This window comes from Heterodontus francisci, chromosome 13 (genome assembly GCF_036365525.1).
Source record: "Heterodontus francisci isolate sHetFra1 chromosome 13, sHetFra1.hap1, whole genome shotgun sequence".
Classification (NCBI taxonomy): domain Eukaryota; kingdom Metazoa; phylum Chordata; class Chondrichthyes; order Heterodontiformes; family Heterodontidae; genus Heterodontus; species Heterodontus francisci.
The window spans coordinates 65,360,644-65,383,823 of NC_090383.1; the positions used below are offsets into that span (position 1 = coordinate 65,360,644).

The window sequence follows — 23,180 nt, forward strand, 5'->3', positions numbered from 1 at the left end:
CATAATGTTGTGCATTTCCTCCCTCAATATCAACAAAAACTGAAAATTGGAAAGCCTGTCAAGAAAGTGGTTAAAGTTTGGGATAATGTGGCCATTCAAGATCTGCAAACTTGCTTTGACAACACGAATTGGGATATTTTTATGGAAGATGATGACATAGATAGTGAACAGCTTCATGTCCAAACTAAAACAATTAAGATCTATCCAAATGAGAAACCTTGGATTACAAAGGACTTAAAAGTAATAATGTAGGAAAGACAATCTGCATTTAGTGTTGGGGACCAAGGCAAACTTGATGAACTAAAAATCGAAGTAAGAAAGGAAATTCAGAATGCTTATAGAGACGAGCAGCATAATTGTTTTAGGACAAATAAGCCCAGAGATGCATGGAAGTGTATACATAAAATGACAGGCTTCACATCGAAAAAGAGAAATGACCCCTTTCTGTTCGCAGACAATCCTCGTGATGTTGCGAATGAATTGAATGGATTTTTAAATTCAGTTTGAAAATGATAAATTTGAGGAACACGTGATTTGGCAGCAGGCTTCACTTCATGAATTAGAAAGATCTCATGTTACTATTAACAAATGGGAGGTAGAGAAGCAATTCAAGTGAGTGAATTCACGGCAAGCATGTGGCCCAGATGAGATCAGCGGAAAAATTCTCAAGGAATGTGCTCATTAGTTGGCAGTTGCTTTTTTTCTGGTCTTTTAGAAATCGTTTGATACCCATACTATTCCTTGCTGTTGGAAATCAGCCACCATTGTTCTAATTATTAAGAAGTTGTGACCTGTTGAGCTGAATGATTACCAACCAATAGCTCTTACATTGATAGTCATGAAATGTTTCAAGCACATTGTGTCAATGCGTCTTTTAGATCCTCCTGTTCCACATATCGATCAGTTACAATTTGCTTATCAACCTCACAAGTCAGTGGATGATGCTGTTCAACCTTGGTTCATTTGATCCAACATCACATGGATAGATTAGGCATCTATGCTGGTGCTATCTTTGATGATTCTCTTCAGTTTTTAATACTATGCAACCATTCAAGCTTATCGTGAAACTGAAAAGCCTTAATGTTAATCCTACTGTTCTACTTTGGTTTAGTGATTTTCTTCACAACAGGACCCAATGGGCGTTAGTCTCTGCAATTTACTCGGAACCCATGTTAATGAATACTGGATCTCCTCAAGGCTGTATACTCTCTTGTTTTTCATCCTCTACATGAATGATTGTCGATTGAACATATTAACATAATGATTCTGAAGTATGCTGATGATACGGTACTTGTGATCCTCATCAGGAATAATGAATTATCGGGACTCAGTGGAGAGGTTTGTAAAATGATGCGATGACAATTCTCTTAAATTGAATGAAAGCAAGATGATTGAACTAGTTATAGACTTTGGGAAAAAGCCCGCTAATGATATTGTTCCTGTGAAGATTCATGATGTAGACATTGAAATAGTCATCAGTTATAAGTATTTAGGTATGAAAGTAGATGATAAGTAGATGGCATTCTGAATTTCCTTTCTTACTTTGATTTTTCGTTCATCAAGTTTGCCTTGGTCCCCAACACTAAATGCAGATTGTGTTTCCTGCATTATTACTTGTAAGTCCTTTGTGAGGTGAGAGTGACTGCCCTTGACATCAAGGCAACATTTGACTGGGTATGGCATCAAAGAGCCCTAACAAAACTGGAGTCAATGGGAATTGGAGGAAAACTCTCCACTGGTTGAAGTCATACTTAGCGTAAAGGAAGATGGGTGTGATTGTTGGAGGTCAATCATCTCAGCTCCAGGACATTGCTGCAGGAGTTCTTCAGGGTAGTGTCCTAGGCCCAACCATCTTCAGCTGCTTCATCAATGACCTTCCTTCAATCATAAGGTCAGAAGTGGGGATATTCGCTGATGATTGCACAATGTTCAGCACCATTCAGCGACTCCTCAGATACTGAAGCAGTCCGTGTAGAAATGCAGCAAGACCTGGACAATATCGAGGCTGGGGCTGATAAGTGGCAAGTAACATTCGCGCCACACAAGTGCTAGGCAATGACCATCTCCAACAAGAGAGAATCTAACCATCTCCCCTTGACATTCAATGGCATTATGATCACTGAATCCCCACTATCAACATCCTGGGGGTTACCATTGACCAGAAACTGAACTGGAGTAGCCATATAAATACTGTGGTTACAAGAGCAGGTCAGAGATTAGGAATCCTGCAGCGAGTAACTCACCTCCTGACTCCCCAAAGCCTGTCCCCCATCTACAAGGCACAAGTCAGGAGTGTGATGGAATACTCTCCACTTGCCTGGATGGATGCAGCTCCAACAACACTCAAGAAGCTCAACACCATCCAGGACAAAGCAGCCCGCTTGATTGGCACCCCATCGACAAACATTCACTCCCTCCACCACCGACGCACAGTGGCAGCAGTGTGTACCATCTACAAGATGCACTGCAGCAACACACCAAGGTTCCTTAGACAACACCTTACAAACCCGCGACCTCTACTACCTAGAAGGGCAAGGGCAGCAGTTGCATGCAACACCACCACCTGCAGGTTCCCCTCCAAGCCATACACCATCCTGACTTGGAACTATATCGCCGTTCCTTCACTGTCGCTGGGTTAAAATTCTGGAACTCCCTTCCCAACAGCACTGTAGGAGTACCTACCCCACGTGGACTGCAGCGGTTCAAGAAGGGAGCTCATCACTACCTTCTCAAGGGCAATTAGGGATGGGCAATAAATACTGGCCTAGCCAGCGATGCCCACATCCCAGGAACAAATGAAAAAACAGTGTAGTGATGTGATGGCCAAGGGACATATATGGTTATATTACCTCAGAAAGTTAAAATCCTTTCAAGTAGATCCTGCAATTATGAAACTCTTCTGTAGTTGAGAGTGCTATCCTTTTTGGATGTCTCTCCTTGTACTTTTATCTTAGGAATGGAGATTCTTTAAGAGTACAGAGATTGTTGAATCAGATAGGAAGGGTATTTGATGAGTCAATCTTTCTTGATGAAATCTGCTCTCAAAGAATTTTGACGTAAGTAATGTTACGAACAGTGAGAATCACCCCTTGTCTTAGTATTACTGTTGGATGCATTCAGGGAAAAGGCTACAATCCCTTAGATGGAAGACAAATTGGTCCTTGAACTGATTTGTGTGTTTCTCTATGAGAACTTTTAACAGGAGCCTGATGAATGGATGAGGATATGCACTCATGATGGGACTCATTGGTTGATTGATTGATTATTTTAATGTACTGGAATTAGTTTTTAACATATATCGTAATCAAATTAAACTTTTTGCCATAGGGTAATTTTCTTTCTTTTTATTATTATTCATATCAAATTTTAATGAATGAGCAATGTACCCGACTTGAATTTTCGTATGGACAATAAACTGAAATTGAATTGAATTGACTTAGATGAGGTGACCAAGCGTAATGTATTCAAGTTTGCTGATGATACAAAGTTAGGTTGAAAAGTAAGCTGTGAGGAGTATGCAAAGAGGCTACAAAGGGATATGGATAGGTTGAGTGGGTGGGCAAGAACATGCCAGATAGAATATAATGTGAGGAAGTCTGAAATTCTCCACTTTGGAAGGAAAAATAATGAAGTAGAATTGTTTTTAAAGGCGAGAGACTGGGAGTATTGCTATTCAGAGGACCCTGAGTGTCTGTTTACACGAATCACAGAAAGTTAACATGCGGGTACAGCAAGAAATTAGGAAGGCAAATGGTTTATTAGCCTTTATAACAAAGGAATTGAAGTATAAGAGTAAAGAAAGTCTTACTACAATTATATAGAATCTTGGTGAGGCCACACCTGGAGCGCTGTGAACAGTTTTGGTTTCCTACCTTAGGAGGGATATACTTGCCTAAGAGGGAGTGCAACAAGGGTTTATAAGACTGATTCATGGGGTGAGAGGAGAGACTGAGTAGCCTTGGCCGATATTCGCTAGAATTCAGAAGAATGAGAGGTGATCTCATTGAAACATATAAAATTCTTAAGGGACTTGACAGGGTAGATGTAAGGAGGATATTTCCCCTAGCAGTGGAATATAGAACCTGGGGTCACAGTCTCAGAATAAGGGACTGACCATTTAGCACTGATAGGAAGAGAAATTGCTTTACTCAAAAGGTTGTGAATTTTTGGAATTCTCTACTCCAGAGGCCTGTCGAAGCTCGATCATTGAGCATGTTCAAGACAAAAATCAATAGATATCTGGATACTAATGACATCAAGGGATTTGGGGATATCATGGGAAAGTGGTGTTGAGGTAGATGAGCAGCCATGATCTAATTGAATGGCAGAGCAGGCTCGATGGGCTGAATGGCCTACTCCTGCATTCCTAACCCACATTAACTCCCAGTCTGACATCACTTTGACTTTAAAATTTTCATCCTTGTTTTTAAATTCCTTTATGCCTTTGTCCCTCCCTATCTCTGCAATCTTCTCCAGGCCTGCAAATCTCTGGGATCGCTCTATTCCTCCAAATCTAGCCTATGCATCCCTGATTTTCATTGTTCTACCATTGGTGGCTATACCTTCAGCTGCCTAGGCCATTAACTCTGGAATTCCCTCCCAAAGCTTCTCCATCTCTCTTGTCTTTTATAACACTCCTTAAAACCTACATTTTTGACTAAGCTTTTGATCATTTGTCCTAATATTTCCCTACGTTTCTGTGTCCAATGCTGTTTCATAATGGATTGTGAAATGCTTTGGGATGTTTTACAAAATCAAAGGTACTATATAAACCCAAGTTGTTGTTTGGTTATGTCACCAATTTGTCACTGTCAAATGGCAACTCAGAGAACACTTAAACTTGCAAAGGCACTTCCACAAGAAGCATGAGTCTGGCATAGATGCTTATCCCACTTTTTTCGACTGGCATAATACACCTAAATATTGGATGGCATATCAGATCAAAGGTTCTAACTTCTGAAAGGCTGAGAAAAGCTTTACCTCAGAAGAGGGAAATAATAAAGACAGCAAAAAGCTCAATAAGCTTCGCAAAGAAGTTGGAAGAATTCAGCTAATAGGAAAAGGGGAATGAATGGTATCACAAAGTACAACAGCAATACGATAGCAGATCCTGAAATGTAATAACTGAAGTTGGGAAGATATTTAGCTGGAACTGGACACACCTGCAGAAACCAGAACCAAATTTGCAGAAACACCCGTTACATACATACATGTGGAGCCATCTCGCCAATTCACAGTAAATAGACCACAGCCACATCAACTATCTCACTGATGGTTCCTATCAACAATATAAATAACAAACCTATTACCCAAATACCAATGTTGGAACAGTTGGACTTAATTGATATATAGATCTGGTCATTGGTGCTGTTATTTATATTTTATTTCTTTTCCGAGGGTGATGAACTACTATTAATGTAACTGTTTCCATATTTAAACACAGCAAGCTTCCTTACTGATCCGTTTGACCTGGGAATGCGTGTATGATTGGCAACTTAAGTATACCGTATTAAAATTGCAGATGAATCTGAATCATGTATTGAAACTATGCAGTCTTTACTAGTTTATTACTGACTGAATTCAATATTCAAAACTGCTGTGATGGGAGTCAGTATTCCTGATCCTTGACGTTCACTTGTTTTTATCCCTTCTCCGTCTCCCAGTTTTCTTTAAATCTGTTGTGTATTTTCCTTTCAGGTTCTCAGGAAGGGTCGACATGCAAAACGTTAAAACCTGCCGTTTATTTTTTGATTGCCAATGGAAACGCTATGCGTTTACTGAATTTCCTATTTTAAGTTCTTCGTTTTCACCGAGATGTAAAGTAATCGTCTTCGCTTCTTCTTCCTACAAAAAGACGTCATCGATTTTATAGAACATTTAAAAACATACTTAATTGAGAAACAAATACACATTTCTAACTGAAGGCGGTGATAACAATTTTATTCTGAGTCCTCACTGACCTCTACATTTCGATGAGTGCTTTGCACCAATTATGATAATTTGATAACCTCTTCGCACCTTAAAGTAACTACGGCGAAAACTAATCCGCTTCAATTATGGCGCAGGAATAAACTGGGCGGGCAAGTTACCTGTCCAACCAATCAGATTATAATTTGAAAATATTTGTTTTTTATTGGTCTAAATACGCCCATTGGGGGCCACGTTTTCAGGGCCGTTTGCTTCGCTTATTGGCCAGATACGCCATCAATCACTTCATTCGCCTCACCAAGGTTAGGTTGTGTTGGAGGCGTAGCGTCGTCTGGTTTCTATGAATCACGGCGACGCCATTTTTTTATTATTATAATCACCGCGCAGGGGGAGTGGGGAAGGTTTGTCTTCTGCTTCCTTACTCAGTAAGACCCGCCTCAGTCTGGTGGCGCACTTCTGAATCTTTCAAACAGGCGTTAGCAACGCTTCTGTGTTTTAAGTCTACAAAGTAGCTGAAGGCTAACAGTTAAGCATCCATTAAGAATAAGGTTTTGAAAAAATTAAGTCCGAACCATGGCAGAGGAATGGCAATCTCCCTCCGTCTCCTCTTCGGCTCGTTTCGACGACCTTGTTGAAGCACTGGCCCACGAAGATGCGGAGAAAGCGCCGGATGATTCGGATCCTCTTGAGCCCGGGGCTGGCGACGCACCCATATCTCCTCCTGTGGTCCCTATATCTGCGCCTCTCCCGGCTCCTAGAGCCTTCGAGCCAGCAGAAAGCACCGGTGACATTGCATTCGGAGACGATGATTCCTTGATTCCTCCGCCTCTACCCGCCAGAAGCCGACCCGAACCGGACTCCACTTCAGAGACAACGTCTGCTGCAGTCGCCAAGACCCGGCCAGAGTCAGTTGGTAAGTATTAAATTGCCAAACACCGGTCCCTTAAATTAAGGTTAGCTCGTAACTGGCTGAACTTAACCGTTCGGAGTGGATGAGGCTCCAAAAAAGTCGCCCCACTTTTAGTTGAAAACTGCAGAAAGGAGCGTGCGTTTGCGCATTTTTTAAAAGTGGAATTCATATTTGAAAATACGTTTCGCACCTTCCTTTCCGCTAGGGATGGGTAAGCAGATCGGTTTATTGTGTTCGAATTAAAATTGCATAAATTTTAAATTAATTGGCAAAAGGCAAATTGATTTTTTTAAACGCAATGATTTATGATCCACTGTGCTGAAAGGGTGGTGATGGCAGATTCAATAACTATTAAAGGGAAATGTGCAGTACTGTGATGAAACTAATGCTCTAGCTCTTGTAAAGAGCAGGTATGATGGGCCGGATGGCCGCGTTCGTGGGTCTATGAAATCAGTTTAAAGCGTTGGGGTTCTTGTGAACGAAGTTTGAAGTTAAAATTTTGGGTGATGTAACCGCTTAGTGCGCTGCGGATAGCATGGAAAAGAGGAAGGGAGCCGTCGCTGCCCGACCGTCTGTAGATTTATTCCCATTTTCATTGACTGCACCAGGCACCCCCCACCCCCGTTTGCAGATGAACTCTGGGCAGATGATTGACAATAATCAGACCATTCAGTAGCCGGAACCAACGGCAGCTGCAGCTATCTCTGCATTCGGGGCGGGGCCTCTGGCACGTGATGGGCTCGGCGTCGCGCTCAAGTCTTGTCTGTGAACGGTGGGGGAGTGATGTCATATTTCTCTGCGCGCAACGGCATTTACACGAAGTAAATGAAACTTGGGAAAGAAATAGTTTAGTCATATGACGGCTGTAAACTGAAGTGTTCAGTTACTGGAAAAGATATGGTTTTGTTTCATTCCCTTGTGATCTCCCGACTACCTCGAAACCGCATGGGAGTAATGACTCCAGCTGACTAAAAGATATAACGTGCTGGGTAACGCCCTCTCTGTGCCACATTGCGAAATGATGCTTGAAAACTGATGCGAAATAAAATTATTATTCGTTATAAGAGCCAGGAGAGAAACACATTAACTCCAGTCTAAGTAGACAATATAGTGATTTTTAAACTTTGATTTGAAACTTGAAACTAATATAATTACTTATACAACCATTTCTCACGTGAAGAGGAGGAATTTGGATGGGAAGTTGTGAAAAAAAAATCGGTCTACGAGGGTTTGAGGGTGGGGTGTAGTGACTAATGGTATCCGCCAGTGGATCTCTTGCTATTGGGTATTCTCGAACATAGTTATGATGTTTAGCTGTCACGTTGGCCTGTCCCTTTTAAGCCACAACTCATAGTCTAGATAGACAAATCCATATTATAGCTATATATAAATTTCCTTGGGTTAATTCATGAGGAGTTATGGCTGATGGTAATTTTACTGGTCTATTTAGATTTGCCATATTATGGTTATACCTTTTCACTAGTGCTGTAGCAACTCATTGTTACAGTGGTCCTGAAGCTGAGCTCTTTGCTCATCTGGCTTTGTTAACCCTTCCCCCACTGCATGTTTATACTGAAATCTTTTATAATAGATTTTATGTGAGCCATCTGTCTCCTTCCTGCTTTTTAAGACCGTATTGTCCTTTCTGCTTGGGGTACCTGGTGTTTGAGGCCAGTTATCTGTGGTCTCACTTTACTATTCTTCCTGCTCATTTGCCCTCTATTGTTTCAGGTACCAAGTGGCTGTGCTCAGTTGCTTTGCTTCTCCCCTCTAATGCTGCAATATTTAGGACTGCTAGCAGGGCATGTGCTGGTGCCTCCACTCTGCTTGTCCCTACCTGAGATGCTGCGAGTCAACCATCTGTTCTCCTCTGCCAGTGCTTGGCTCCCTGCCCTGCAAGTCATTGCTTATATGGCCTGTTCTGGGCTGCGATTGTTCCCACCCTACTGATTGGTTACTGCACTGGTGTGTTAAATGTAGTTTGCTTTTTTTTGTTTTGTCCCATAATATGATAGAATTTTACATTATGATTGAAAGTGAGGTAGTTCAATCCTGAAACCAGGGTGTTAAATTTGAAGAAAGGAAATTATGAAGGTATGAGGGACAAATTGAGGTGGATTGGGAAAATACATTAAAAGGTATGACAGTACATAGGCAATGGATAGTCTTTAAAGAAATATTACATAGTTTACAAAAACTATACATTCCTTCAAGGCACAAAATCCCCAAAAGTAAAGGCAGTCAACTGTGGATAACAAAGGTAGTTTAGGATTGTATAAGATTAAAAGAAAAGGTATATAAAGTTGTCAGAAATGGTAGTAAACCTGAGGATTGGGTGCATTTTAGAATACAGCAAAGGAGGACCAAGAAATTGATGAGGGAGAATGGAATATGAATGTAAGCTAGCAAAAATCATAAAAAACAGACTATAAAAGCTTCTATAGATACATGAAAATGAAACATTTGGCTAAGACAAACGTGTGTCCATTACAGGCAGATGCAGGAGAATTTATAATGGGAATAGAGAAATGGCAGAGAAGCTAAATGATTACTTTGTGTCTGTCTTCACTGAGGAAGATGCAAGAAATCTCCCAGAATTAGAGATCCAAGGGATTAGGGAGAATGAAGAATTGAAGGAAGTTACTATGAGTAAGAAGGTTGTAATGGAGAAATTAATAGGTCTGAAGGTTGATAAGTCCCCAGGGCCTGATATTCTACATCCCAGAGTATTGAAAGAGGTAGCTATGGAGATAGTGGATGCATCAGTGATCATCTTCCAAAATTCTACAGATTCTGGAATGGTTCCTGCAGATTGGAAGGTAGCAAATGTCGCCCCACTATTTAAGAAGGGAGGGAGAGAGAAAATAGAATTATAGACCGTTAGCCTTGCATCAGTTGTTGGGAAAATGCTAGAATCTATTCTAAAGGATGTGATAAATGGACATTTGGATCATAATGATCTGATTGGCCATAGTCAACATGGATGTATGAATGGGAAATCATGTTCGATGAACCTGTTGGAGTTTTTTGAGGATGTTACTAACAGAACTGATAAAGGAGAGTCAGTGGATGTGGTATACTTGGATTTTCAGAAGGCTTTTGATCAAGTCCCCCACAGGAGGTTGATTAGCAAAATTAAAGCACAGGTGATAGGAGGTAATATACTGGCATGGATTAGGGCCTGGTTAACAGGCAGAAAGCAGAGAGTAGTAATAAACGGGTCATTCTCACATTGGCAAGCTGTGACTAGTGGATTACTGCAAGCATCAGTGCTTGATCTCCAGCTGTTCACAATATATATCAATGATTTGGATGTGGGGACCAAATGTAATGTTTCCAAGTTTGCGGATGACACAAAACTAAGTGTGAATGTGTATTGAGGAAGATGCAAAGTGGCTTCAAGGGTATTTGGACAGACTTGAGTGGGCAAGACCATGGCAGATTTTTTTTATTCATTCATGGGATGTGGGTGTCACTGGCTTGGCCAGCATTTATTGCCCATCCCTACTTCCCCTTGAAGAGGTAGTGGTGAGCTGCCTTCTTGAACCGCTGCAGTCCATGTGGGGTAGGTACACTCACAGTGCTGTTAGGAAGAGAGTTCCAGAATTTTGACGCAGCGACAGTGAAGGAATGGCGATATAGTTCCAAGCCAGGATGGTGTGTGACTTGGAAGGGAACTTGCAAGTGGTGGTGTTCCCATGCATTTGCTGCCCTTGTCCTTGTTGGTAGAGGTCGTGGGTTTGGAAGGTGCTATCTAAGGAGCCTTGGTGCATTGTTGCAGTGCATCTTGTAGATGGTACACACAGCTGCCACTGTGCATCGGTGGTGGAGGGAGTGAATGTTTGTGGTTGGGGTGCCAATCAAGCGGGCTGCTTTGTCCTGGGTGATGTCGAGCTTCTTGAGTGTTATTGGAGCTGCATCCATCCTTGTAGATGGTGGACAGGCTTTGGCGAGTCAGGAGATGAGTTACTCGCCACAGGATTCCTAGTCTCTGACCTGCTCTTGTAGCCATGGTATTTATATGGCTACTCCAGTTCAGTTTCTGGTCAGTGGTAGCCCCTAGAATGTTAGTGGGAGATTCAGTGATGGTAATGTCATTGAATGTCAAGGGGAGACGGTTAGATTCTCTTGGAGAAAAGGCATTACCTGGCACTTGTGTGGGAAGAATGTTACTTGCTACTTATCAGTCCAAGCCTGGATATTGTCCAGCTCTTGCTGCATTTCTACACTGACTGCTTCAGTATCTGAGGAGTCATGAATGGTGCTAAACATTGTGCAATCATCAGCGAACATCCCCACTTCTGACCTTTATGATTGAAGGAAGGTCATTGAAGCAGCTGAAGATGATTGTGCCTAGGACACTACTCCTGAGGAACCCCTGCAGTGATGTCCTGGAGATTGACCTCCAGCAACCACAACCATCTTCCTTTGCGTTACGTATGACTCCAACCAGCAGAGAGTTTTCCCCCTGAGTCCCATTGACTCCAGTTTTACTAGGGCTCCTTGATGCCATACTCGGTCAAATGCTGCCTCGATGTCAAGGGTAGTCACTTATACCTCACCTCTTGAGTTCAGCTCTTTTGTCCATGTTTGAACCAAGGCTGTGATGAGGGCAGGAGCTGAGTGGCCCTGGCGGAACACAAACTGAGCATCAGTGAGCAGGTTATTGCCAAGCAAGTGCTGCTTGATGGCACTGTTGATGACACCTTCCATCACTTTACTGATGATTGAGAGTAGACTGATGGGGCGGTAATTGGCCAGGTTGGACTTGTCCTGCTTTGTGTGTACAGGGCATACCTGAGCAATTTTCCATATTGCTGGGTAGATTCCAATGTTGTAGCTATAATGAAACAGCTTGGCTCGGGGCGCAGCAAGTTCTGGAGCACAGGTCTTCAGTACTAATACTGGAATATTGTCAGGACCCATAGCCTTTGCAGTATCTCGTGCCTTCAGTCATTTCTTGATATCACGTGGGGTGAATCATATTGGCTGAAGATTGGCATCTGTGTTGCTGGGGCCTTCAGGAGGAGGCCGATATGGATCATCAACCCGGCACTTCTGGCTGAAGATTGTTGCAAATGCTTCTGCCTTATCTTTCGCACTAATGTGCTGGGTTCCCCCGTCGTTGAGGATGGGGATATTTTTGGAGCCACCTCCTCCAGTCAGTTGTCTAACTGTCCACCACCATTCATGGCTGGATGTCGCAGGATTGCAGAGCTTAGGTCTGATCCGTTGGTTATGGGATCGCTTAGCTCTGTCTATTGCATGCTGCGTACGCAGTTTGGCCCGCAAGTAGTGCTCTGTTGTAGCTTCACCAAGTTGGTGCCTCATTTTTAGGTGTGCCTGGTGCTGCTCCTGGCATGCCCTCCTGCACTCTTCATTAAACCAGGATTGGTCTCCTGACTTGACGGTAATGGTAGAGTGCAGGATATGTCGGGCCATGAGTTTATAGATTGTGGTTGAGTACAGTTCTGCTGCTGATGGCCCACAGTGCCTTGTGGATGCCCAGTTTTGCATTGCTAGGTCTGTTCGAAATCTACCCCATTTTAGCACAGTGATAGTGCCACACAACACGATGGATGGTATCCTCAATGTGAAGGTGGGATGTCGTCTCCCTAAGGACTGTGCGGTGGTAACTCCTACCAATACTGTCATGGACAGATGCATCTGCGGTAGGCCGATTGGTGAGGACCAGGTCAAGTATGTTTTTCCCTCTTGGTTCCCTCACCACCTGCCGCAGACCCAGTCGAGCAGCTATGTCCTTTAGGACTCGACCAGCTCGGTTAGTAGTGGTGCTACCAAGCCACTCTTGGTGATGGACATTGAGGTCCCCCACCCAGAGTTCATTCTGCGCCCTTGCCACCCTCAGTGCTTCCTCCAAGTGGTGTTCAACGTGGAGGAGTACTGACTCATCAACTGAGGGAGGGTGGTAGGTGGTAATCAGCAGGAGGTTTCCTTGCCCAGGTTTGACCTGATGCCATTGAGACTTCATGGGTCCGGAGTTGATGTTGGCGTAAGATTGAGCAGGAGGCCTTCCTGACACTGTCCTGCCTCTGACCTACTTTATGTGGGGGGGGGGGGGTGAAAAATAGACTGCCTACCCCAGGCCAATCAAGGCCCTTATGTGGCCACTTAACGGGCCTTCGCACGCCTCCACAGCGATTTTACCCTTGGTAGGCGGGTGTTCTGGAGCTGAGAAAGGCTGCCCGGTGATTGTCTGCCTCTCTGTGCCCTGGGAGGGGGGGGGGGGGGTGCCCTAACAATGGGGCACAGGGTTATTGATTGAGCGCTGCCCCCCCCTTCTCCAAGTACCCCTGGGACCCAAGACTAACCCCCCCCCCCCCCCCCCCCCCCCCCCCCCCAAACGACCACCCTTGCCTTGCAAGGGCCTGACTGATTACACCGGTGAGGTAACCCAAACTTGCCTGCAGTCCTGGCTCCATGTCCTTGGCTGGGCTGCAGTCCCAGCAGTGGCCACCGCTCCCGGTGGTGCTGCTGGGACTAAAAGCTGCCAGCCCACTGATTGGCTGGCAGCTCAATGAGGTGGGACTTCCTCCCTCAAGCAGATGGAAGTCCTGCCTCGGAACAATTAAAGCCTGGGGAACTGTAAAATGTGTGACGGATCCCTGGGCTAGTTGGAAGTGGGTTCGCCACTGACCTCTCCGTCGGAGGCCTGCTCCCGTCCGCCAGACGTAAAATCCAGCCCTTTGTTAGACCACACCTGGAGTACTGTGTGCAGTTTTGGTCCCCTTACCTGAGAGGATATTATTGCCATAGAGAGAGTGCAACAAAAGTTCACCAGGATAGTGGGACTGTCCTATGAAGAGAGATTGGGGAACTGGGCCTGTATTCTCTAGAGTTTCGAAGAATGAGAGATGATCGCATTGAAACCTACAAAATACTTAAAGGGACAGACAGGGTAGATGCAGCTTAAGCTGTTTCCCCTGTGGGGAGTCTGGAACCAGGGGAAACAATTTCAAAATAAGGGGGAAGCCACTTGGGACAGATGAGCAATTTCTTTACTCAGGGTTGTGCATCTTTGGAATTCTCTACCCCAGAGGGGTGTGGAAGTTCAGTCACTGAGTATGTTTAAAGCAGAGATTGACAGATTTCTAAGTACCAATGACCTAAAGAGATAGGAGGATGTTGTGGAGAAAAAGGCATTGAAGTGGATGATCAGCCATGATCTTATTGAATGGGCTGAATGGCCTACTCCTATGTTCCCAGGAAGATCAGAATTTGCGTAACCTATTCTCAACTGTTGATGGCCCTTCCTTGGCTCTGCCAGTTTGTTCTTGGCCATGCAGGAGGTTCCCTTGTCAGTTGCGTCTGTGACCCCTTTCTGTTGGTGCTAGAAAAACTGATAGTTTTGCTTATTTTAACTACCTTTTAACATGGAGTACTTGAACTGGGGCCTTAACAAGATAGTGAATAAATTTTCATCTAAGCAGCTAAACATCACAATGATCCTTCAGATGCCAAGCTTTCCATGAGCAACACCAGTGTGGGTGAACGAGCATGCAAAACAAGCCTGCTGCTATATTGGGTAAGATTATTAGAGTTTAAATATTTGAGATGGGCCATGCCATAGGCATCAAATAGCTACATTTGTTAATTCCTTATGATGGAAGTACTATTGAAAATATTGAGTGTTATAAAATTCTTAACTATGGTAAGGAGCATGAGTAACAAAAATGCCACTAGAAGTTGCATACCCATAAACATTTCATTAAGAAACTGTGTCCTGTTTCAGTTTTGGTGAGTGATAATTGACTTTACTCAAAGTATAACGTGCTTAAAAATGCATCTTCATTAAACAACCTTCTGACACACATCTACTAGAATTGGGGATTGCAAGGCTTAAGTGATCATTTGCAAGTACAGTTCAAAGTTTAGTTGTCTAAATAAAGGTAAGATGATGTGGAATGCGATTTTTGTTAAGCTAATATTTGTCATAATAAATCTGGCAACCATGGTTGTTCTGCAATAAATGCTGTTTCGTAAGGATTTGGAGCTTTTGATTTAATGTGAAATGGATTTCAAATATCTTAATAGACTTCTAAACATACAGTTGGATTAACTTCATATTTTAACTAAACCATTGCTTGCCAAAGTAATGTACAACTGTATTAATAAATCACTATCTGGCATCTTTGCCAGATTAATTGATTTGGTGGGAATGACTCCACCTGATTCTTGACAAATGGGTTGGAAGGGGCAATTATTCATGAAGTGGTAATTGTTGCAAGATTGGGTAAGAAATGCTTGAAGGAGAAGGTGTTGATCAAAATAGTTGTATTTCTTGTGATTGCAACAGTGATGTCTGTTTTTGTGTACAGCATTCTTCTGCTTATTCAGAATTTGCAGGCAACACCAGATTGGGGGGATGTAGTGTACTGAGGAGGACTGTGACAAAATACAGAAAGATGTTAAACTTGCAGAATGGGTGTGTAATTGGCAAATGAACTTCAATATGGATGTATGAAGTGGTATATTGTGGAAGAATAACAAAGCCTGGGAAAATAAGTGTCTAAATGGGTTAAAGGAGCAGAGGGATCTGGGGTTGCAGATACACAAATCATTAAAAGTAGCAAAGCAGGTCAATGAGACTTTTTTTTTAAATAGCACCAGAGTTCATTTCTAGAGGAATGGAATTGAAAAGCAGTGAAGTTATATTGACCTCTGTAGAACCTTGGTTAGACTGCACTTGGAGTACTGGGAACAATTCTGGCCTTTTTATTATAAAAAGGATATAGACGCACTGGAGAATCAAAACCGATTTACTAGAATGACACCAGAGCTGAGAGGTTATACCTATCAGGAAAGATTGAACAGGTTGGGGCTCTTTTTTTTGCTTAAAAAGATTGAAGGGTGACCCAATAGAGGTCTTGGGAGTTTATGAAAGGATTTGATAGGATAGATGTAGAGAAGATGTTTCCACTTGGGGAAAACCAGAACTAGGGGCTGTAAATATAGATAGTCATTAACAAAAAAAAAAATTTCTGGAGAAACTACCCAGGTAGTTGGAATATGAAACTTACTGCCACAAGGAGTGGTTGAGGTGACTAGCGTAGATGCATTTAAAGAGAAGGTAGATAAACACAAGGGAGAAAGGAATTGAATGTGTTGTGGTTAGATGAAGAATTGAGAGGTGGCTCACGTGGAGCATATGCACCTTTTGGGCTGACTGGCTGCAAAACTATGGAACTGTAATGGACTGAAAATAGACACATTCACCTTTGTTGGTAATTCACTGTTTCTCTGTGTTTATTAGCTTTTGCTGTTGTTTGGAACTGACTACCATTTTTTCTTCCGTGCTCTGATTGCAGGTTACACTTTCCTAGAGCAGAAGCTAGATCTGAAAGGTAACCAGCTGTGAGCTATCTGTTATAATCAGCCTAGATCATAAATTGGTTGCTCACTTTTGATTTCAAAATAATTGTTTTGTCAATTGGTGTTTTTAAGCAGTTAGCCTTTATTTTAATCTTGCTAATCAGTTTTTGGGGTGGGAGAGGAAGATGAGTGTTTAATTCGTATGCAAGGACAGCTTAAACCATAATGCAAAGAAATAAGTAAATACAGTTGCATATTTAAATTTCATTTCCAAAAATGTTTGGTCATACTGTCATTGCTATTATATTTTAATGTTTTAATAAATGTATGATACAAATGTTTGTGAAACCAAGAATATTGTATGGAGGTCTGTGCAACAGAATTTAACTTGTCATGCTTGTTTCACTGCTAGAGAAAAAATTCTGTGAAATTAAAATTGGTAGATATTCTGTAATGTTTCTAGTATTGTGAACAAGAAACAGTCAGATACTAAACTGCCTTCTACCAATGATGCTTTAAGGCATAGCCATGTTGACGATTGGACACAAGTATAACGTAGAACTACAATTTTGCTTCAAATAACGCACCTTGTTTTCAAGCTTGCTTGAATTAATGGTTTTGAAAAGCAAAGCACTTTCTTTATTTCTACAAGAGTACCTGGGTTTTTCTCTGAATAATTCTGTTCAAAAAAAAAAACAATTTCCAACATGGTAGTTTGTAACTGGGCCAAAGCTTTTCTGTTTGCACCAAACCCAACCAAAAATGAATGTAAGTTTATATATTTTAAGATTTTCTTTCATATTCTATCCATTTATTCTGTCAATTCTCTACATCCTTCCTCCTTGTGTGATGGTATTGTGAGGGTGATGGGTGCCCCATGTTGCCACATCCAGGAGACCAGTCATGTACGAGTTGATTTGAGTGTAGGAGAATAGAAGCTAGGCTCAACCCTGTGCTCCATTGGAATCCATATACACCAGGGAGCCAACAAAGTTCAACAAGAACTGTGATTATGGGCAAATGGGACTTAGCTTGGGACAGTAAGAAAGACTTGCATTTGTATCATGACCTCAGGATGTCCCAAAGCTCTTTACAGCCAATGAAATACTTCTGAAGTATATTCAGCAGCCAGTTTTCACATCAAGCTCCACAAGCAATGACAAAATAAATGATCAGGTCATCTGTTTTAGGTGTTGGCTGAGGGATAAATGTTGGCTGGGACACAGCACCATGCTGTTCAATAGGAGCAGGATAGCAGGAACTTCTCTAACTCCTTGCTCCCACCCCCACACCCCAGTCTGCAGATAGTTAATTGAATGCCATGATAGCCTCAAGTGTGATATTTGAGGCTATCAGCATTAATTCTAAAAGATGCATTGTGCTTGACCAACATTCTACTCAGTTGAAGGATTGTACATGTAAAGGAAATGCATTGCAGATTGTATCTATATGTTTGTGGCAAAGACAATGGCACATAAAATTAAGGGGAATATAGGTAAGTGATGATTAGAAGACAGAAAGCAAAGTGTATGAGTTAAAGGAGACTAAACTGGAAGGATGAGTGGTGGTGTCCTGCAGGGGTCTATGTTGGAGTCACTCTTGTTTATTGGTTAGTTATGTGATCTTGACTTGAGAATTGAGGAAACTCAACATTTTCTAATGGCAAATTCTGAGGCTGCAGGGGATCACTAATTGGCTAGCAGGATTGGCAGATAGTGTCATGTAGAAAAATGGGAAGTTATACATTTTGAAATTAAGAGGGATGTATGTACATCTTAAATGGCATAGTGGAGCAGACTAGATGTGCAAGTATATGGGCCATTAAAGGTGGCAATGCAAGTATGCAACAAAATCAGAAAATGCTCGAAATACTCAGTCTGGGAACATCTGTAGAGTGAAAAAGTTATTGTTTTAGGTCGATCTTTTATCGGAACCACTCTGAAAGGTCATCAACCTGAAATGTTAATTGTTTTTTCTCTTCACATATGATACCCAGCCAGCTGAGTATTTACAACATTTTCTGTTTAATTTCCAGCATCTTCGTATTTTGCCTTTGTATGCAACAAAATCCTTGGTTTTGTATCCAGGGTCATATTACAAAAGCAAAGAGGTAATGTTAAACCAGTACAAGAGTTGGTTGAAGTATTGTGTACCATTTTGGATACTGTTAAGGATATAGAAGCAGTGGCAAAGGTGTAGAGCAGATGCACTGGGATTTTGAGAAGTTACGCCTATGACTTTGGAAGTTGGGCCCTCTTGTACTAGAGCTGACTTAAGAGGTGACCTGATGGCTATCTTCAAGATTCTTACCACTGGTCACTGAGTGGGTAGCAAGGGCGCAAGTTTGAGATAAATCTAAGAACTAAAAGCTAAAATAATTGCACATAGTCATAGTTATACAGCACAGAAACAGGCCCATTGTGTCTGTGCCGGCCATCAAGCACTGATCTAATCCCATTTACTAGCACTTGGCCCATAGCCTTGTATGCTATGACGTTTTAAGAAGTATTTAGATGAGTACTTAAATGTTGAGGGTTCCTGCCTCTACCACCCCCTCAAGCAGTGTGCTCCAGATTCCAGCCACCCTCTGGGTGAAAAAAATTATCCTCAAATCCCCTCTAAATCTCCTGCCCCTTGCCTTAAATCTATGCTCCCTGGTTATTGACCCCTCCGCTAAGGGAAAAAGTTTCTTCCTATCTATGCCCCTCATAATTTTGTATACCTCAATCAAATCCCCCCTCAGCCTTCTCTGCTCTAAGAGAAACAGCCCTAGCCTATCCAGCCCAGGCAACATTCTGGTGAATCTCCTCTGCACCCTCTGTGCAATCACATCCTTCCTATAGTGTGGTGACCAGAACTGTACACAGTACTCCAGCTGTGGCCTAACTAATGTTTTATACAGCTTCATCATAACCTCCCTACTCTTATATTCTGTGCCTTGGCTAGTAAAGGCAAATATCCCATATGCCTTCCTAACCACCTTATCTACCTGTGCTGCTGCCTTCAGTGATCTATAGACAAGTACATCAAGGTCCCTCTGTACTTCCTAGGATTCTACCATCCATTATATATTCCCTTGCCTTGTTAGTCCTCCCAAAATGCATCACCTCACACTTCTCAGGATTAAATTCCATTTGCCACTGCTCTGTCCATCTTACTAGCCATCTATATCGTCCTGTAATCTAAGGCTTTCCTCCTCACTATTTATGACACCACCAATTTTCGTGTCATTTGCGAACTTACTGATCATACTTCCTATATTCACATCTAAATCATTAATGTACACTACAAACAACAAGGGTCCCAGCACCGATCCCTGCGGTACACCACTGATCACTGGCTTCCACTCGCAAAAACAACCCTCAACCATCACCCTCTGCCTCCTGTCCCAAAGCCAATTTTGGATCCAATTTGCCAAATTGCCCTGGATCCCATGGGTTCTTGCGTTCTTAACCAATCTCCCATGCGAGATCTTATCAAAAGCCTTACTGAAGTCCATGTAGACTACATCAACTGCTTTACCCTCATCTACACATCTAGTCACCGCCTTGAAAAATTCAATCAAGTTAGTTAGATGCGATCTCCCCCTGACAAAGCCATGCTGACTATCCCTGATTAATCCCTGCCTCTCCAAGTGGAGATTAATCGTGTCCCTCAGAATTGTTTCCAATAGTTTCCCTACCATTGATGTTAGACTGGCCTGTAATTACCTGGTTTGTCCCTGCTACCCTTCTTGAATAATGGTACCACGTTCACGCCTGCTAAAACAGCTAATACTTCCTCCCTTTCAATGCTAATTTTTTCAAATATATCACAATCCCCCTCTACACCTACATCATACTTCTCCATAGTGAACACTGATAAAGTAATCATTTAAAACCTCACCTTTGTCCTCTGGCTCCACACACAGATTGCCACTTTGGTCCCTAATGGGCCCTACTCTTTCCCTGGTTATCCTCTTGTCCTTAATATACTTATAAAATGCCTTTAGGATTTTCCTTTATCTTGCCCACCATTGTTTTTTTATGTCCCCTCTTCGCTCTCCTAATTATCCTAATTACTTTAAGTACACCCCACCCCCACCCCCGCACACTTTCTATACTTCGCTAGGGCCTCTGCTGTTTTCCTTTTTTTTTTATTCATTCGTAGGATGTAAGCGTCACTGGTCAGGCCACCATTTATTGCCCATCCCTAATTGCCCTTGAGAAGGTGGTGGTGAGCTGCCACCTTGAACCGCTGCAGTCCATTTGGGGTAGGTATACCCACAGTGCCGTTGGGGAGTTCCAGGATTTTGACCCAGCGACAGTGAAGGAATGGCGATATAGTTCCAAGTCAGGATGGTGTGTGATTTGGAGGGGGACTTGCAGGTGGTGGTGGTCCCATGTATTTGCTGCCCTTGTCCTTCTAGTTGGTAGAGGTCGTGGGTTTGGAAGGTGCTGTCTAAGGAGCCTTGGTGCGTTGCTGCAGTGCATCTTGTAGATGGTACACACTGCTGCCACTGTGCGTCGGTGGTGGAGGGAGTGAATGTTTGTAGATGGGGTGCCAATCAAGCGGGCTGCTTTGTCCTGGATGGTGTCGAGCTTCTTGAGTGTTGTTGGAGCTGCACCCATCCAGGCAAGTGGAGAGTATTCCATCACACTTCTGACTTGTGCTTTGTAGATGGTGGACAGGCTTTGGGGAGTCAGGAGGTGAGTTACTCGCCTCAGGATCCCTAGCCTTTGACCTGCTCTTGTAGCCATGGTATTTATATGGCTACTCCAGTTGAGTTTCTGGTCAATGGTAGCCCCTAGGATGTTGATAGTGGGGGATTCAGCGATGGTAATGCCTTTGAATGTCAAGGGGAGATGGTTAGATTCTCTCTCTTGTTGGAGATGGTCATTGCCTGGCACTTGTGTGGCGCGAATGTTACTTGCCACTTATCAGCCCAAGCCTAGATATTGTCCAGGTCTTGCTGCATTTCTACATGGACTGCTTCAGTATCTGAGGAGTCACGAATGGTGCATCGCTTTGAATCTGCCATAAGCGTCCTTTTTTTTTCCCTTATCCAATCCACTATATCTCTTGACATCCAGGGTTCCCTGGACTTGTTGGTCCTACCCTTCACCTTTACGGGAACATGTTGGTCCTGAACTCTCACTCATTCCTTTTTGAATGACTCCCACTGGTCTGATGTAGTTAGAATATGGAATTCTCTGCCTGAAGCCTTTGAGGAAATACGTTTATTTTACGCTCTTGCCCTTGTTCACTTGACTGCATCAAATTAGAAAAAAGTCTTACGACTACACACAGCCTATTCAGTAACTTTGATTCCCATGTGACTATTTTGAGGCATTTCTTAGAATTTGTATGTAAATAATTGGCAGTTATGAGTTAATCTTCCTGCCATTGAGCTGTGCTGTAGCACACCTGTTAGCATCTCCCAGCTGCGTTCAGTGTCCAAAATCTCCTGAATTTTCCCTTCAAGAAGTTGCCTGTATGTTTTTAAAAACTTACTGTAGCTACTGAATTTCTTTTGAAAAATTTCTGCTTGATGTGTATTGGTCCTTGTTCTTAAAATGATATGATTGCCCATCTATCCTGCTTTGTGGCTCTGTCTGCTCGCTACTGTTGTCTTTTCTGTATTAATTTTCACGTGTTGTTTCTTCAGGGCTCTGCTCTTCTGTACATTCCCTTCTATCTGTTTTTCAAACCTTTGCATCTTTTTTTCCCTAAATTACCTTTTCTGGCTCTTGAACTCCTTTTTGGTAGCCTTTTCCCCTAATTTTCTGCCCTATTAACTATCTTTTTAGCATCAATTGTTTTTTCTTGGTCCTGTTTCTTTTATTTAAATCCCTTTTCTGTGCTATGGTTGCTTACTTATGCTTTTTACTCAGTTGGTTTTCTTTCCAAAAGCTGACCAAAATTTAAATATTTCAGTCTACACATCCCAATTGTTCACTACTCCAATCTCCTAAATGCAATACCCTGTTACTTACTGCCAAACTTGAAGTTGTTTAACAGCACTTCAGTTGTAATAATGACAAATTACATTCTGAACCAGCCAGCTCAGAGGATGCATGTGAGTGTAAATGGATTGACACAAGTGAAATAAAGAGCAGAAGTGAATTGTATAAGTACTGCACTGAGAAAGAAAGGGCTCACTGGAATGAATAAAAGAAAACATAAGCATGTTAAAAGTGTGATCAGAGAGACCAGGCATGTGCTGGAAAATGTTAAAACAACTGAGGCCAAGCATAACAGTAACATACATCAGGAGGATAGTGAGCAAAGAGGTGAAGAGATGCAACGGGGCTTGAAATTGAAGATGTAATATACTCTGTGAAAACTAAGTATTCACACTGGAAGACTTGAGCAACATGCCTTCTGCAGACATTGATTCCAAATATAATCAAAAATGAGAGAAGTCCTAGAAAGCTAAATGGGCTCAAAACAAATGCATCTCTAGGTATAGATGGACTTTATCCCAGAGTGCTGAGACACTGGGCAGGAGAGTTGAGGCACTGGCAATCATTAGGAATGAGTCAGTGGTCATTGAGGTACCAGTAGATTGGAAACTCCACTGTTGTCAAATCTTATCTTCTAATGCAAATTGAGGTTATTTACTGTTTTCACAGAATAATGGACTGTCATGGAATTTGATCTGAAGCACCAATTTTAATTTTAAAAAAACTCTTAGACAGTAATAGAATTTGACCTTTTTAGTCACTTGTTAATCAGCTCTGATACTATCCCCTCTCTACATGACATGCGTGCACATCTTAATTATGAGTCAGAGTATATGCTGGTTTCTAACTGCGCAATGCAGTGGTATTTGTGCATCTGCACATGCACTGACTGAGGAAACCTAGTCACTACAAGGGTTGGGGAAAATTGAGCAATTTGATCAGATTCATTGTGATTGACAGTTATTGATTCTTTCCTATCTGTATAGTGAATTAAACTGATTTTTATTTGATCATCAGTGGAATGTTTGAGCCAGTTATTATGGTTAATGTGTAGTTAATTAACC

General features: G+C 42.3%; 1 protein-coding gene across 1 annotated transcript in view; it reads left to right on the forward strand.

Moving 5' to 3' along the window:
* The first annotated feature begins 6,278 nt into the window (after positions 1 to 6,278).
* Positions 6,279 to 23,180, forward strand: part of LOC137376411 (uncharacterized) — a 111,150-nt gene continuing 94,248 nt past the window's right edge. Inside the window, exon 1 of the mRNA XM_068044922.1 lies at positions 6,279 to 6,841. Coding sequence (XP_067901023.1) covers positions 6,502 to 6,841 — 340 coding nt within the window. The 5' untranslated portion in view covers positions 6,279 to 6,501. The remainder of the gene's footprint in view (positions 6,842 to 23,180) is intronic.